At 41.6% G+C, this 15,898-nt stretch overlaps 1 protein-coding gene and 2 pseudogenes across 1 annotated transcript in view; 1 reads left to right on the top strand and 2 right to left on the bottom strand.

Moving 5' to 3' along the window:
* Positions 1-15,898, top strand: part of WDR49 (WD repeat domain 49) — a 459,475-nt gene that overhangs the window by 265,584 nt on the left and 177,993 nt on the right. Inside the window, exon 12 of the mRNA XM_063916191.1 lies at positions 3,907-4,005. Coding sequence (XP_063772261.1) covers positions 3,907-4,005 — 99 coding nt within the window. The remainder of the gene's footprint in view (positions 1-3,906; positions 4,006-15,898) is intronic.
* LOC134913700 (5S ribosomal RNA) lies at positions 5,656-5,774 on the bottom strand (annotated as a pseudogene).
* Positions 11,886-12,004, bottom strand: LOC134913699 (5S ribosomal RNA; annotated as a pseudogene).

Raw genomic sequence — 15,898 nt, 5'->3', positions numbered from 1 at the left:
TGGACCAGAGAGTAGCTAGCAGGAAGAAGAGACAGGAGCCATACTATAAGGTGGGAAAATGTGTGCTGAGAAAGTGCAGTACTGGTTTTATTATATCTGTGTATTTATTTATTTATTATGGTATGTTTAACATTTTCCTGGCCACTTATTTAGACTATTTAAATATGTGTGATACAGCTTATACTATAGACCATCTATAGTGTTAAATATTAATACTGTATTCCATACAGTGTTTAAAAAGACCAATGTTTACATTAATATCCAGGGTCATTACTGGGTTCTTTTACCGCTCCCCTAGACTCCTGCAGAGTAGGAAATTGTGGACTGCATTTGGAAACCCCCCTCTAGAAATCCTGCGTTTGCCACTGAAAAAGGGGTTTCTTGGTACTCAGAAACCCACCCTGTGTGCGCCTATACATAAGGTGCTGCAGTTGGCAGATATGGACGTCTGCATTGGTACACATGTGAGCATTCCCTGTTTGGGTATGCCCAATGTAAATTTGCGCAAATTAAGCCACTCATATTGGCCAAGTTCAACTCAGCATCAGACACATCCTATGCTAAAAAATAACTAAACAGACAGGATGTTCTTAAAAAAACAAAAAACAAAACAAAACAAAGAGCCCTATCATCAAAAGTCCAAGGGGTAAATTTACTAAGATTCGTATTTTCCCGTTTCAGGTCAAAGTTCAATCACGAATGACATCGAAAGTGTAAAACTGCAACTTTTTGAATTTATTACGACTAATTTACTAAGCTGTCGTATTCGGGTTTTACTTTTGTTCCGATGTCGATGTCATTCGTGGTTTTTTTTTTTTTTTTTACGGCAGTGATTAGCAAAACACTGCCGACTTTTTAAAAATGAATCTCGGCCGGATCTGTTTGATCCGTGCTGGGGTTCATTTTTTTTTTTTTTTTTTTTAAATTAAACAGTGTAAAATAAAAATAAAAATTGCGTGGGGTCCCCCCTCCTAAGCATAACCAGCCTCGGGCTCTTTGAGCCGATCCTGGTTGCAGAAATATGGGAAATAAATTGACAGGGGTTCCCCCATATTTAAGCAACCAGCATCGGGCTCTGCGCCTGGTCCTGGTTCCAAAAATACGGGGGACAAAAAGAGTAGGGGTCCCCCGTATTTTTAAAACCAGCACCGGGCTCCACTAGCTGGACAGATAATGCCACAGCCGGGGGTCACTTTTATATAGTGCCCTGCGGCCGTGGCATCAAAAATCCAACTAGTCACCCCTGGCCGGGGTACCCTGGGGGAGTGGGGACCCCTTCAATCAAGGGGTCCCCCCCCCAGCCACCCAAGGGCCAGGGGTGAAGCCCGAGGCTGTCCCCCCCATCCAATTGGCTGCGGATGGGGGGCTGATAGCCTTTTTTGAAAATGAAAAGATATTGTTTTTAGTAGCAGTACTACAAGTCCCAGCAAGCCTCCCCGCATGCTGGTACTTGGAGAACCACAAGTACCAGCATGCGGCGGAAAAACGGGCCCGCTGGTACCTGTAGTACTATTACTAAAAAAATACCCAAAAAAAGACAAGACACACACACCGTGAAAGTAAAGATTTATTACATACATGCACACAAACATACATACATACTTACCTTATGTTCACACGCAGGTCGGTCCTCTTCTCCAGTAGAATCCAAGGGGTACCTGTTGAATAAATTCTACTCACCAGATCCAGGGTCCCAGGGTCCTCGGGGCAACCATTTGTAATCCAGGTACTTGAATAAAATAACAAAACGGATACCCGAGCCACGAACTGAAAGGGGCCCCATGTTTTCACATAGGACTCCTTTCCCCGAATGCCAGAAACCCACTCTGACTTCTGTCTAAGTGGGTTTCTTCAGCAAATCAGGGAGCGCCACGTTGTAGCACTCTCCTGATCGGCTGTGTGCTACTGTACTGAGTGACAGGCGGCACACGGCAGTGTTACAATGTAGCGCCTATGCGCTCCATTGTAACCAATGGTGGGAACTTTCTGCCCTGCGGTTGACCTAAAGTGACGTCACCGCTGAGCAGAAAGTTCCCACCATTGGTTACAATGGAGCGCATAGGCGCTACATTGTAACACTGCCGTGTGCCGCCTGTCACTCAGTACAGGAGCACACAGCCGATCAGGAGAGTGCTACAACGTGGCGCTCCCTGATTGGCTGAAGAAACCCACTTAGACAGAAGTCAGAGTGGGTTTCTGGCATTCGGGGAAAGGAGTCCCATGTGAAAACATGGGGCCCCTTTCAGTTCGTGGCTCGGGTATCCGTTTTGTTATTTTATTCAAGTACCTGGATTACAAATGGTTGCCCCGAGGACCCTGGGACTCTGGATCTGGTGAGTAGAATTTATTCAACAGGTACCCCTTGGATTCTACTGGAGAAGAGGACCGACCTGCGTGTGAACATAAGGTAAGTATGTATGTATGTTTGTGTGCATGTATGTAATAAATCTTTACTTTTACGGTGTGTGTGTCTTGTCTTTTTTTTGTTTTTTTTTAGTAATAGTACTACAGGTACCAGCGGGCCCGTTTTTCCGCCGCATGCTGGTACTTGTGGTTCTCCAAGTACCAGCATGCGGGGGAGGCTTGCTGGGACTTGTAGTACTGCTACTAAAAACAATATCTTTTCATTTTCAAAAAAGGCTATCAGCCCCCCATCCGCAGCCAATTGGATGGGGGGGACAGCCTCGGGCTTCACCCCTGGCCCTTGGGTGGCTGGGGGGGGGGGACCCCTTGATTGAAGGGGTCCCCACTCCCCCAGGGTACCCCAGCCAGGGGTGACTAGTTGGATATTTGATGCCACGGCCGCAGGGCACTATATAAAAGTGACCCCCGGCTGTGGCATTATCTGTCCAGCTAGTGGAGCCCGGTGCTGGTTTTAAAAATACGGGGGACCCCTACTCTTTTTGTCCCCCGTATTTTTGGAACCAGGACCAGGCGCAGAGCCCGATGCTGGTTGCTTAAATATGGGGGAACCCCTGTCAATTTTTTTCCCATATTTCTGCAACCAGGATCGGCTCAAAGAGCCCGAGGCTGGTTATGCTTAGGAGGGGGGACCCCACGCAATTTTTTTTGAGAAAATAATCACTTTCCCACCCCTTCCCACTGATATACATGCACGGATCTCATGGATCCGTGCATGCCTATCCAATCACGGATAAAAAAAGCAGGTCTGTTTTTTTTAAGCACTTTTTTACGAGTTGTAATTTTTCACGGCAGTGTTTTGTTTTTTTTTGCTTTGCACTTCTTAGTAAATGACCGAGATTCATACTTAAACAGCCGCGTTTTGACCGATGGTGTATTCATTCGTGATTTTTTCCTAGGACTTCCAAATATTACGAATGCCCTCATCACTGCCGTGATTTGAGTTTAGTAAATTACCGAGATGACACTTTGATGAAAAAACGGCATCTCGGTCAAAATCGGGACCTTAGTAAATTTACCCCCAAGTGTTTAAAGGAAAGTTGTAAATGGTTGCAATGTGCCCATTTACTTAGAAAGAAATTAAATTCTGTTACATGCTGTTTGGCCTCATTCATGTTTGTACAAGCCTATGCAGATGTTATATATTTTAGGCTATGGAATTGCTAATCATCAGCCCTATGACTACGCAAACTGGACATGACTGTAACAACGCAGGTGCTATGCTTTTGTATGAACATGATCACAGCTCACTGCATATACATGCCCCAAAAATGGCCATGACACCCAAGCATTTTTGCTGTCACTCCCCGTTACCTCCGCCATACGGTCCCTTCCTGTCAATCACTCTGCAATAAAAAATGACCATGACACGTAAGCAGTGCAACAGCAGCACATGCGCAGTCTGCCGATAATCACGCCGTTTTGTAAACATCAGCATTGCATATACATGATGTGACCAAGTTCTTTTTATCTCTTCCCACCCAGGAAGTTATGATGGAGAAATGGTCGTTTGGAATAACAATACAGAAAATGCTTCCAGAAAACTTCACCCTGACCCTGCGAAAGCACTGCGGTCAAAATCAGGTAAGGAGGAACTGATACATAACAAATAATGATGTAGCAGGCTTGGGGCTGGTATGGTAATAGAAACCGTACAAGAACGGGGACTGGTTTACACTGTATTAAACTTTTTTTTTTTTTAAATGACTCAATGCAAGATCTGTGATCTGAGTGGCAGTAACTATCCATCACATGCACATGTGTGCTTTTCCTGCAAGTGACTGACAATTACCTCCACATCTACGGCTGATGCTGTAACTTTTCAATTTCACATTTTAATTATTTACTGTCAGCATTTGCGTAAACTGTGGTTCTTACCAAAACGTCACATATATTTACAATTATCCTGCAGCATACCATCGGAAAGCCATGGTTTAACAAGTAAAACTTTTATTTTGTATGTTCTGTGTAACATTAGCAGTACTGACTACTCGACAGTGAGTGGAAACGGGATCCGGTCTGAAGATCGACACTGTGTAGGTCGACAATGTTTAGGTCGAACACTATAGGTCGACAGTCACTAGGTCGACAGGGTTGGAAGGTCGACAGGGTTTCTGGGTCGACATGTGCTAGGTCGACTGGTCAAAAGGTCGACATGAGATTTTCACTTTTTTTCTTCTTTTTTTTAACTTTTTCATACTTAACGATCCACGTGGACTACAATTGGAACGGTAATCTGTGCCGAGCGAAGCGGCAGCGTAGTGAGGCACCTTGCCCGAAGCATGGCGAGCGAAGCGAGCCATGCGAGGGGACACGGTGCACTAATTGGGGTTCCCGGTCACTCTACAAAGAAAACGACACAACCCCCCCCCCAAAAAAAACCTCATGTCGACCTTTTGACCTGTCGACCTAGCACATGTCGACCTAGAAACCCTGTCGACCTTCCAACCCTGTCGACCTAGTGACTGTCGATCTATAGTGGTCGATCTAAACATTGTCGACCTAGACACTGTCGATTTAATGATCCACACCCAGTGGAAACACATCTGGCTTTGTTATCAATGACAGTGCCCTGTATGACCCCCAACAGCGGTACTGCATGTATTGTCATGGTTTAATATGAAATAGAGTTTTCACATTCATGCTTTATATTTCATTACGCATCGTTTCCCATGTTAAAGTTTGAAACCTTTCCTTTTGATAAAGGGTTGGGTTAAGGATGCCGCAAAAGACTAAGTGAGATTGAATGGATATGTAGTTAGTATGTGTTTCCAAGAAAACCGACGAACCAGAAAAACTTCCGGAATTGATCACCATCTACCATTGAACAAAAAAAGGGTTCTTTTTTAGGTAGAAAGAAAAGGGTGATTGTCGATGGTGCTCCCATGGGTCTATTACATGGGTAATAAAGAGAGGAGAGAAAGGAAAAAAGTGACCCTTGTTGGGAGCACTCACTCTTGGAAACAACTGTGATAGAGATTATGTATAACGTATTAGATATTAAAACGTAACCTTTAATTCTTGATGAATAATATAAGAGTACACACAAAATATGTTTAAAAAATGATTAAATAATTTGAATCGTAAATTCGGGATTGCAACTGTGAACATATGGATGAAAAACCATGTATATAAGGCAGACGTGCGGCACAAATTGCGGCAGAACCAAGAAATTGCCCGCCAGGTGTTGATTTCTACAGTAGGTGCAGTAGCAAAAGTATTGCCATCAAGCAAAACCTACAACACCTGGTATTCCTTAGTGGTCAACCACCTAAGTACTGACCAGGCCCAACACCGTATTGCTTCCAAGATCGGACGAGATTGGGCATGTACGGTGTGGTATGGTAGTAGATTTAAAGTCGATGAGCAAAGACCTGTAATGGGTATGCAGTTATTGAATCCACCAAGGCCTGGTTGTTAAAATGGGCAGATAGTCTCTTAAAAAAGAGACATATGTTTGACCATCATTGCACCAAAGTGTATTCCAAATGTATAGGTATACAGAGGTTTTAAATCATATGGTCAATCGGTTTTGCCAAATGGAGCCGCCTGTACGTTGCTTGTTTTTGTGCTATGCAACATTAATCCCAGAGGATTTTTCACATGTGGTAGGGCAATAGTGGACCCTTGTTATTCTGATGACATGCCAGCAAGATTAAAGATATCAAAACATAAATGTGTTTACAAGTAATGTAGTATAATTAAAACTGAAACTGCAATGATCCTGAGCAATCCACCATCCTCCCCCTCCCCCTTCACACAGCGTATAGGGCAGGGAATGGAAATGCACAAGAAAACATGTATTCAGCTGAAAAGACAGATTGGCAGAAGTGGATAGATAAATAGGGAATAAATCTCTAGAGACGTGATCTCCACTATCCACACTGAGGCTGGCTAAATCATTAGAGCCTGAAATGTCAATTGCTGTCTTAATAACAATCTTGTTAAATTGTTGTACTTGCAGTGAAAAAACACACAAAAAATATTGTATATGCTGTATGTCCACAGTGAGTCAATAAGAATTGTGAAAAAAACTGTGAAAAAAAACAACTCAATTGCCAGAGCGGAAAGTAGATTGTTGCTGATTGTATTTAATTTTATCAGCAACAGAGTGACACTGAAAGTGTCAATAGATTGTTACCTTATGTATTAATAGCACCTTAAAAGCAACAGTTTATAGTGTGCAATGAAAAATGCCTTATTATAGAGACGGCATAGATTTGCCTGAAAGAGACCGATGCACACGGTGTTTAATTACAGCTGTGCGTGGCTGGAGAGCGGGAGACAAGTAAGAGTGCAGGATATAAAGAGATACTTGCAACAGCCTGTGCGTGTGTCCTGCTCATTTGGTGCCGCTGACAGCTCGGCTTGACGAGCTGTGTGTCTTAACGGCTCCCCTGGTCTCCTCTCCTGCCGGTCTGCTGGTCACGTGAGCGCACTCACCGTGACCACGTTCACCTCCCAACGTACGTTTCACAGTAAGCTTGTTCACGGGTAGTGTGAACGGCGGGAGTGCAGACCTGGATTTTATTCTAATGAGATGATTATTAATTGGTTTCACAAGATGGTGATTGCGATGTAAAGGTCTGACTGCGTGTAATGAGCTTAATAGAGAAAAAGCTGAATAGATATGCTGCACAAAATGAAACTGCTATAGATAATTAATAAATGGATACCTGCAATATATATATGGAAGATGTCTTTAAAGATGAATTAATTGGAATAAGTACTGATATAATAGATTGGTTTAATAAATTGGTTGTATGTAAGTGCTGACAAGCATGTATGAAATATGAAAAAATAAAATTAATTAAAGTTAAATAGAATGTAGTGAAAATGGATGAATGATTAATGCCCATATAAAACGTGTTGAAAAAATGGTGAATTGGGAGTGTTGTAATCGGATTGAGAATGTGAATGTGATGGGAGGGAAGGAGAATGAGGGGGGGGGGGGTTTGAAATGCATTAATTAATAGGGTGAAGAATAAAAATATAAATGTGAAAATAAAAATTAAATATATAAAATATAAAATAAAGTATAAAAAAATATATATAAAAAATATATATATATATAAAAATATGTAGAGTAAGGGGGGGGGGGGAAATTTATTGTGTGTGCATAGTGATGGCAGTGAATTGTGATGGTGTATGGGAAGAGGGGGATTATAAATGAGATATATTGTGAAGGCTGTATTAAAATTGCGTGAAAAAAATGTAAATTGCATGTGTGACAAAATTTTTTTTTTTATGATGATGGTATGCTACTGGATGAAAGATATATGGGTTGAAAGTGTTTAAAATGAAAGGAAGGGCTGGGGGTAGGGTGGGTTAGGTTTGCTGAGGATGGAAAGTGGGGAATAAAAAAGGGGGGGGGGAAAGGGGGGGGGGGTTAAAAAAAGGGGGGGGGAAAGAAAAAGGAAATGAAATGAAATAAGACCGAATATCCCTGCTGGGATAGTTATTGCTGCCGTAATAACATATATGCAGTAGTGATGTAATTAAGTTGGAAGGAAAGCACCAAAATTAATGGTTTCATTGAGTCCTTGAGGGTGTAGTGAGTCCAATCTGAAAGTCCACTCACATTCCTTCCGTAGAAGAGTGTTGGTCCAATCGCCTCCTCGTATACCTAGTTTGACTTTCTCTAGTCCACAGACTTTGAGTTCTTCCCACCGACCTGCATGATTAGAAACAAAATGACGTGCTACAGAGGTGATTTGCTTCATTTTTTGTAGATCTTTGGTCGCATTCCGAATGGATCCAATGTGTTCCAGAATTCTTTGCTTGAAGGCTCTGGTCGTCATGCCAACATATCTTTGTCCACAGGGACATACTATACAGTAGATCACTCCTTCTGTTGAGCAGTTAATAAAGTGTCTGAATTTGACGTCTTTGCCATAGCGGTCCTGAATATGGTCAGTCTTAAGGATATATTGGCATGCTCTGCAGTGACCACATGGATGTGTGCCAATCGTGGATTGTGGCTTTCCTCGGGTTAATTGGAAATGACTAGATACCAGTCTATCTTTCAAATTTCTCGATCTCCGCCAGCTCATGGATACTTGTGGTCCAAGTTTTTGTGATAGAGTGGGATCCAACTGTAGGATTCCCCAGTGTTTTTGAATAGCTTGTTTGACCTGACGCCACTCTTGACAGAAACCCCCTACAAATCTGATAGTGTTGTCCTCTTGTTTCTTGTGTTTCTTTTCAAAGATTAAATGTTCTCTCTGGACAGTCTGAATGTTTCTACTTGCTTTCTTGATAGCGGTATTGCTGTATCCTCTCTCCCGTAATCTCTTCGAGAGGTCTTTGCTTTGTTCCGCAAAGTCCTGATCATTGGAGCAGTTCCTTCTTAGGCGTAGATATTCCCCCTTAGGTATATTCATAATTGTTGGAGGAAAGTGGGAACTGGTTTGATGTAGCAGTGTGTTTGAGGATGTTTCCTTCCTGTACAGTTTTGTAGAGAGCATTTGGTTTTCATCTTTGTAGATTAGAACATCCAGGAATGGGAGTTCATCTTGACTGATATGATGGGTAAGTCGAATGTTGAGGTTATTGTTGTTGAGATGTTCAATGAATAGGAGAAGCATCTGTATGTCACCTTCCCATATCATCAAAATGTCATCGATATACCGTACCCACATAATGATGTTGGATGTAAAGACATCATTGCTGTCATTGAACACAGATTCGCGTTCCCACCATCCTAAGAAGATATTGGCGTAAGTGGGGGCACACGCTGCCCCCATAGCTGTGCCCCTGGTCTGTAAAAAGAATCTGTTGTTAAAGGTGAAAAGATTATGGCTGAGTATAAATTGGAGTAGATCGGCAAGGAACACATGGAATTTTTCCATACCTTCCATATTCATGAAATAATTGACAGCTTCAAGTCCTTTATCATGATCAATTGAAGTGTAAAGTGCCTCAACGTCTAGAGAGACTAAATATTGATTTGTTTCCAATTTGACATCATGAATCTTGCGGAGAACGTCTGTGGTATCTTGGACAAAGGAAGGGAGACCCAAAACATGGTGTCGTAGATGTAAGTCAACAAAAATGCTGGCTTTTTCAGTCAAGGATCCTATCCCCGATACAATTGGTCTTCCTGGTGGTTGCCTCATGTTCTTATGTATCTTGGGGAGCATGTAAAATGTAGGGATACTGGGATGTGCTGTCTGGAGATACTGATATTCCGAAGGTGTTATAGTCCCTTCCGCGTATGCGTCGTTCAGAATCCGGTTGTATATTGTCTTGTAATTTTCCATGGGGTTGAGTAATACTCTTTGATAGCAAGTTTGGTCTTCCAACTGTCGATATGCTTCCTGTATGTATTGTTCTCGGGGCCATAACACCACGTTTCCCCCTTTATCTGATGGTTTAATGATGACGTCTTGCCATGATTCAATCTCTCTTAGAGCATTTAGTTCTTTCCTGGATAAATTGGAATTGTACAGTCTTCTAGTCTTCCGGAGGTGTATATGGTCAAATTCTTGAGATACTAATTTAGTAAATATCTGTATCTCTGGACTCGTCTGCTCTGCTGGAAAAAATGTAGACCTTTTCTTACAAATGACCCTCGTGCTGACTTCCCACTCGGGATCAATGATTGGTGTTGATTCTGATTCCAAAGATTGGAGGGCCTCCAGTGCCTCCAGCTCTGGTCCTGACATATCTGATGTATTCATATTATCACTTATTTCTGTCTGGTGGGATTGGGTATAGTTAGTTTTAGAGGTGACTATTTTGTTGTGAAATTTCGTGAGAAGTAACTTTCTACTAAATAGTTTTAAGTCTTTTTCCCATTTGAATCTGTTGAACTTTTCGGCTGGCGAATAGGAGAGGCCTTTGCTCAGAACTTGTATTTGATCCTGATCTAAATTATGTGCTGAAAGGTTGATGATCTTAAGTTGTGAAGAGGTGTCAGTAGGTGTTGAGGAATCTGAAGTTACCTTCTGCGTGAATTCCGTACTGGTTGTCTCCTTGGTAGTGGTTGATCCCATTGTTGTTGACGACCTCTTCCTCCTCTTGCGCCCCCTCCTTGTCTTTCGTTTGCTGGGTGCCTTGACCCCCTTCCCCTGGGGGGATCCCCTAAAAAATGTTGTTGTTGGTATTGGGTGGAGCTGTTGCCCTCACTTCTGAAGTTCGAGGTTAACGATTCCTTGGGGATGTATTCCGGAATGTCTTCTGCTCCAGATGTTTCTATATCTGATGATGAGTAGTGTTCCGGGTTTCTAGGGGGTCGTGGTTGCCAAGAGGGCTTGTTCCATTTGAATATTTTGCCCGATACAAAGTCATTTTTGTCTCTAGCAAATTTATTTCTTTTCCTGTCAATTATAGTCTGTTCATATATGAGAAGGTCTTGTTTGTTCTTCTCAAAACAGCGTTGAAATTGTGTATCCTTCTCCCAGGGCTCCAATTTCTTACTCAATTCATCTAAATCACATTCGCAGCCTTCGAGAATGAGATGGTTATGTTTGATCAAAATGCCCATGAGTTCCATGGAGCACTTGAGAAGACTATTGTCCCAATCAGTTTTGAGGTTTTCACTAGCGAGATTGAAAGTGGGAAAAACTCTTGGCCTAAGGCCACGCGGGACAATTTTGTTCTTGAGATAATTCTCAAGTGTAGTGAGGTCCCAACTGGTTCTTATTTGCTTATGGAGTAGCTGTTTAAGTTGTGCAAAGTCCGATTCCCAGTTAGTGTGTGGTTCTGTATCTACTATATTGCTGGGAAAAATCTCATCTAAATTTTCTCTATTTCTGTGTTTATATGACAATTCCTGCTTTAGGTTAAAGCTCATGTTTTATTATATATGGGACTGTGCCCGTTTGTGCACAAAACACTGTGGTTACTTGAAAGAATCTTTCTTGTTGAATCCACTAGTCCGTGCTGGTGTTCCTAAGAAAACTATTTCTAGTTATATATGATATGCGATAAAGGGTTGGGTTAAGGATGCCGCACAAGACTAAGTGAGATTGAATGGATATGTAGTTAGTATGTGTTTCCAAGAAAACCGACGAACCAGAAAAACTTCCGGAATTGATCACCATCTACCATTGAACAAAAAAAGGGTTCTTTTTTAGGTAGAAAGAAAAGGGTGATTGTCGATGGTGCTCCCATGGGTCTATTACATGGGTAATAAAGAGAGGAGAGAAAGGAAAAAAGTGACCCTTGTTGGGAGCACTCACTCTTGGAAACAACTGTGATAGAGATTATGTATAACGTATTAGATATTAAAACGTAACCTTTAATTCTTGATGAATAATATAAGAGTACACACAAAATATGTTTAAAAAATGATTAAATAATTTGAATCGTAAATTCGGGATTGCAACTGTGAACATATGGATGAAAAACCATGTATATAAGGCAGACGTGCGGCACAAATTGCGGCAGAACCAAGAAATTGCCCGCCAGGTGTTGATTTCTACAGTAGGTGCAGTAGCAAAAGTATTGCCATCAAGCAAAACCTACAACACCTGGTATTCCTTAGTGGTCAACCACCTAAGTACTGACCAGGCCCAACACCGTATTGCTTCCAAGATCGGACGAGATTGGGCATGTACGGTGTGGTATGGTAGTAGATTTAAAGTCGATGAGCAAAGACCTGTAATGGGTATGCAGTTATTGAATCCACCAAGGCCTGGTTGTTAAAATGGGCAGATAGTCTCTTAAAAAAGAGACATATGTTTGACCATCATTGCACCAAAGTGTATTCCAAATGTATAGGTATACAGAGGTTTTAAATCATATGGTCAATCGGTTTTGCCAAATGGAGCCGCCTGTACGTTGCTTGTTTTTGTGCTATGCAACATTAATCCCAGAGGATTTTTCACATGTGGTAGGGCAATAGTGGACCCTTGTTATTCTGATGACATGCCAGCAAGATTAAAGATATCAAAACATAAATGTGTTTACAAGTAATGTAGTATAATTAAAACTGAAACTGCAATGATCCTGAGCAATCCACCATCCTCCCCCTCCCCCTTCACACAGCGTATAGGGCAGGGAATGGAAATGCACAAGAAAACATGTATTCAGCTGAAAAGACAGATTGGCAGAAGTGGATAGATAAATAGGGAATAAATCTCTAGAGACGTGATCTCCACTATCCACACTGAGGCTGGCTAAATCATTAGAGCCTGAAATGTCAATTGCTGTCTTAATAACAATCTTGTTAAATTGTTGTACTTGCAGTGAAAAAAGACACAAAAAATATTGTATATGCTGTATGTCCACAGTGAGTCAATAAGAATTGTGAAAAAAACTGTGAAAAAAAAAAAAAAACTCAATTGCCAGAGCGGAAAGTAGATTGTTGCTGATTGTATTTAATTTTATCAGCAACAGAGTGACACTGAAAGTGTCAATAGATTGTTACCTTATGTATTAATAGCACCTTAAAAGCAACAGTTTATAGTGTGCAATGAAAAATGCCTTATTATAGAGACGGCATAGATTTGCCTGAAAGAGACCGATGCACACAGTGTTTAATTACAGCTGTGCGTGGCTGGAGAGCGGGAGACAAGTAAGAGTGCAGGATATAAAGAGATACTTGCAACAGCCTGTGCGTGTGTCCTGCTCGTTTGGTGCCGCTGACAGCTCGGCTTGACGAGCTGTGTGTCTTAACGGCTCCCCTGGTCTCCTCTCCTGCCGGTCTGCTGGTCACGTGAGCGCACTCACCGTGACCACGTTCACCTCCCAACGTACGTTTCACAGTAAGCTTGTTCACGGGTAGTGTGAACGGCGGGAGTGCAGACCTGGATTTTATTCTAATGAGATGATTATTAATTGGTTTCACCAGATGGTGATTGCGATGTAAAGGTCTGACTGCGTGTAATGAGCTTAATAGAGAAAAAGCTGAATAGATATGCTGCACAAAATGAAACTGCTATAGATAATTAATAAATGGATACCTGCAATATATATATGGAAGATGTCTTTAAAGATGAATTAATTGGAATAAGTACTGATATAATAGATTGGTGTAATAAATTGGTTGTATGTAAGTGCTGACAAGCATGTATGAAATATGAAAAAATAAAATTAATTAAAGTTAAATAGAATGTAGTGAAAATGGATGAATGATTAATGCCCGTATAAAACGTGTTGAAAAAATGGTGAATTGGGAGTGTTGTAATCGGATTGAGAATGTGAATGTGATGGGAGGGAAGGAGAATGAGGGGGGGGTTTGAAATGCATTAATTAATAGGGTGAAGAATAAAAATATAAATGTGAAAATAAAAATTAAATATATAAAATATAAAATAAAGTATAAAAAAATATATATAAAAATATATATATATATAAAAATATGTAGAGTAAAGGGGGGAAAAAATTTATTGTGTGTGCATAGTGATGGCAGTGAATTGTGATGGTGTATGGGAAGAGGGGGATTATAAATGAGATATATTGTGAAGGCTGTATTAAAATTGCGTGAAAAAAATGTAAATTGCATGTGTGACAAAAAATTTTTTTTGATGATGGTATGCTACTGGATGAAAGATATATGGGTTGAAAGTGTTTAAAATGAAAGGAAGGGCTGGGGGTAGGGTGGGTTAGGTTTTGCTGAGGATGGAAAGTGGGGAATAAAAAAGGGGGGGGGAAAGGGGGGGGGTTAAAAAAAAGGGGGGGGGGAAGAAGAAAAAGGAAATGAAATGAAATAAGACCGAATATCCCTGCTGGGATAGTTATTGCTGCCGTAATAACATATATGCAGTAGTGATGTAATTAAGTTGGAAGGAAAGCACCAAAATTAATGGTTTCATTGAGTCCTTGAGGGTGTAGTGAGTCCAATCTGAAAGTCCACTCACATTCCTTCCGTAGAAGAGTGTTGGTCCAATCGCCTCCTCGTATACCTAGTTTGACTTTCTCTAGTCCACAGACTTTGAGTTCTTCCCACCGACCTGCATGATTAGAAACAAAATGACGTGCTACAGAGGTGATTTGCTTCATTTTTTGTAGATCTTGGTCGCATTCCGAATGGATCCAATGTGTTCCAGAATTCTTTGCTTGAAGGCTCTGGTCGTCATGCCAACATATCTTTGTCCACAGGGACATACTATACAGTAGATCACTCCTTCTGTTGAGCAGTTAATAAAGTGTCTGAATTTGACGTCTTTGCCATAGCGGTCCTGAATATGGTCAGTCTTAAGGATATATTGGCATGCTCTGCAGTGACCACATGGATGTGCCAATCGTGGATTGTGGCTTTCCTCGGGTTAATTGGAAATGACTAGATACCAGTCTATCTTTCAAATTTCTCGATCTCCGCCAGCTCATGGATACTTGTGGTCCAAGTTTTTGTGATAGAGTGGGATCCAACTGTAGGATTCCCCAGTGTTTTTGAATAGCTTGTTTGACCTGACGCCACTCTTGACAGAAACCCCCTACAAATCTGATAGTGTTGTCCTCTTGTTTCTTGTGTTTCTTTTCAAAGATTAAATGTTCTCTCTGGACAGTCTGAATGTTTCTACTTGCTTTCTTGATAGCGGTATTGCTGTATCCTCTCTCCCGTAATCTCTTCGAGAGGTCTTTGCTTTGTTCCGCAAAGTCCTGATCATTGGAGCAGTTCCTTCTTAGGCGTAGATATTCCCCCTTAGGTATATTCATAATTGTTGGAGGAAAGTGGGAACTGGTTTGATGTAGCAGTGTGTTTGAGGATGTTTCCTTCCTGTACAGTTTTGTAGAGAGCATTTGGTTTTCATCTTTGTAGATTAGAACATCCAGGAATGGGAGTTCATCTTGACTGATATGATGGGTAAGTCGAATGTTGAGGTTATTGTTGTTGAGATGTTCAATGAATAGGAGAAGCATCTGTATGTCACCTTCCCATATCATCAAAATGTCATCGATATACCGTACCCACATAATGATGTTGGATGTAAAGACATCATTGCTGTCATTGAACACAGATTCGCGTTCCCACCATCCTAAGAAGATATTGGCGTAAGTGGGGGCACACGCTGCCCCCATAGCTGTGCCCCTGGTCTGTAAAAAAAAATGGAACAAGCCCTCTTGGCAACCACGACCCCCTAGAAACCCGGAACACTACTCATCATCAGATATAGAAACATCTGGAGCAGAAGACATTCCGGAATACATCCCCAAGGAATCGTTAACCTCGAACTTCAGAAGTGAGGGCAACAGCTCCACCCAATACCAACAACAACATTTTTTAGGGGATCCCCCCAGGGGAAGGGGGTCAAGGCACCCAGCAAACGAAAGACAAGGAGGGGGCGCAAGAGGAGGAAGAGGTCGTCAACAACAATGGGATCAACCACTACCAAGGAGACAACCAGTACGGAATTCACGCAGAAGGTAACTTCAGATTCCTCAACACCTACTGACACCTCTTCACAACTTAAGATCATCAACCTTTCAGCACATAATTTAGATCAGGATCAAATACAAGTTCTGAGCAAAGGCCTCTCCTATTCGCCAGCCGAAAAGTTCAACAGATTCAAATGGAAAAAGACTTAAA

Source organism: Pseudophryne corroboree, chromosome 4 (genome assembly GCF_028390025.1).
Source record: "Pseudophryne corroboree isolate aPseCor3 chromosome 4, aPseCor3.hap2, whole genome shotgun sequence".
Classification (NCBI taxonomy): Eukaryota; Metazoa; Chordata; class Amphibia; order Anura; family Myobatrachidae; genus Pseudophryne; species Pseudophryne corroboree.
Note: the sequence above shows the minus strand (reverse complement) of the source record. Positions and strands in the feature narration are given on the sequence as shown.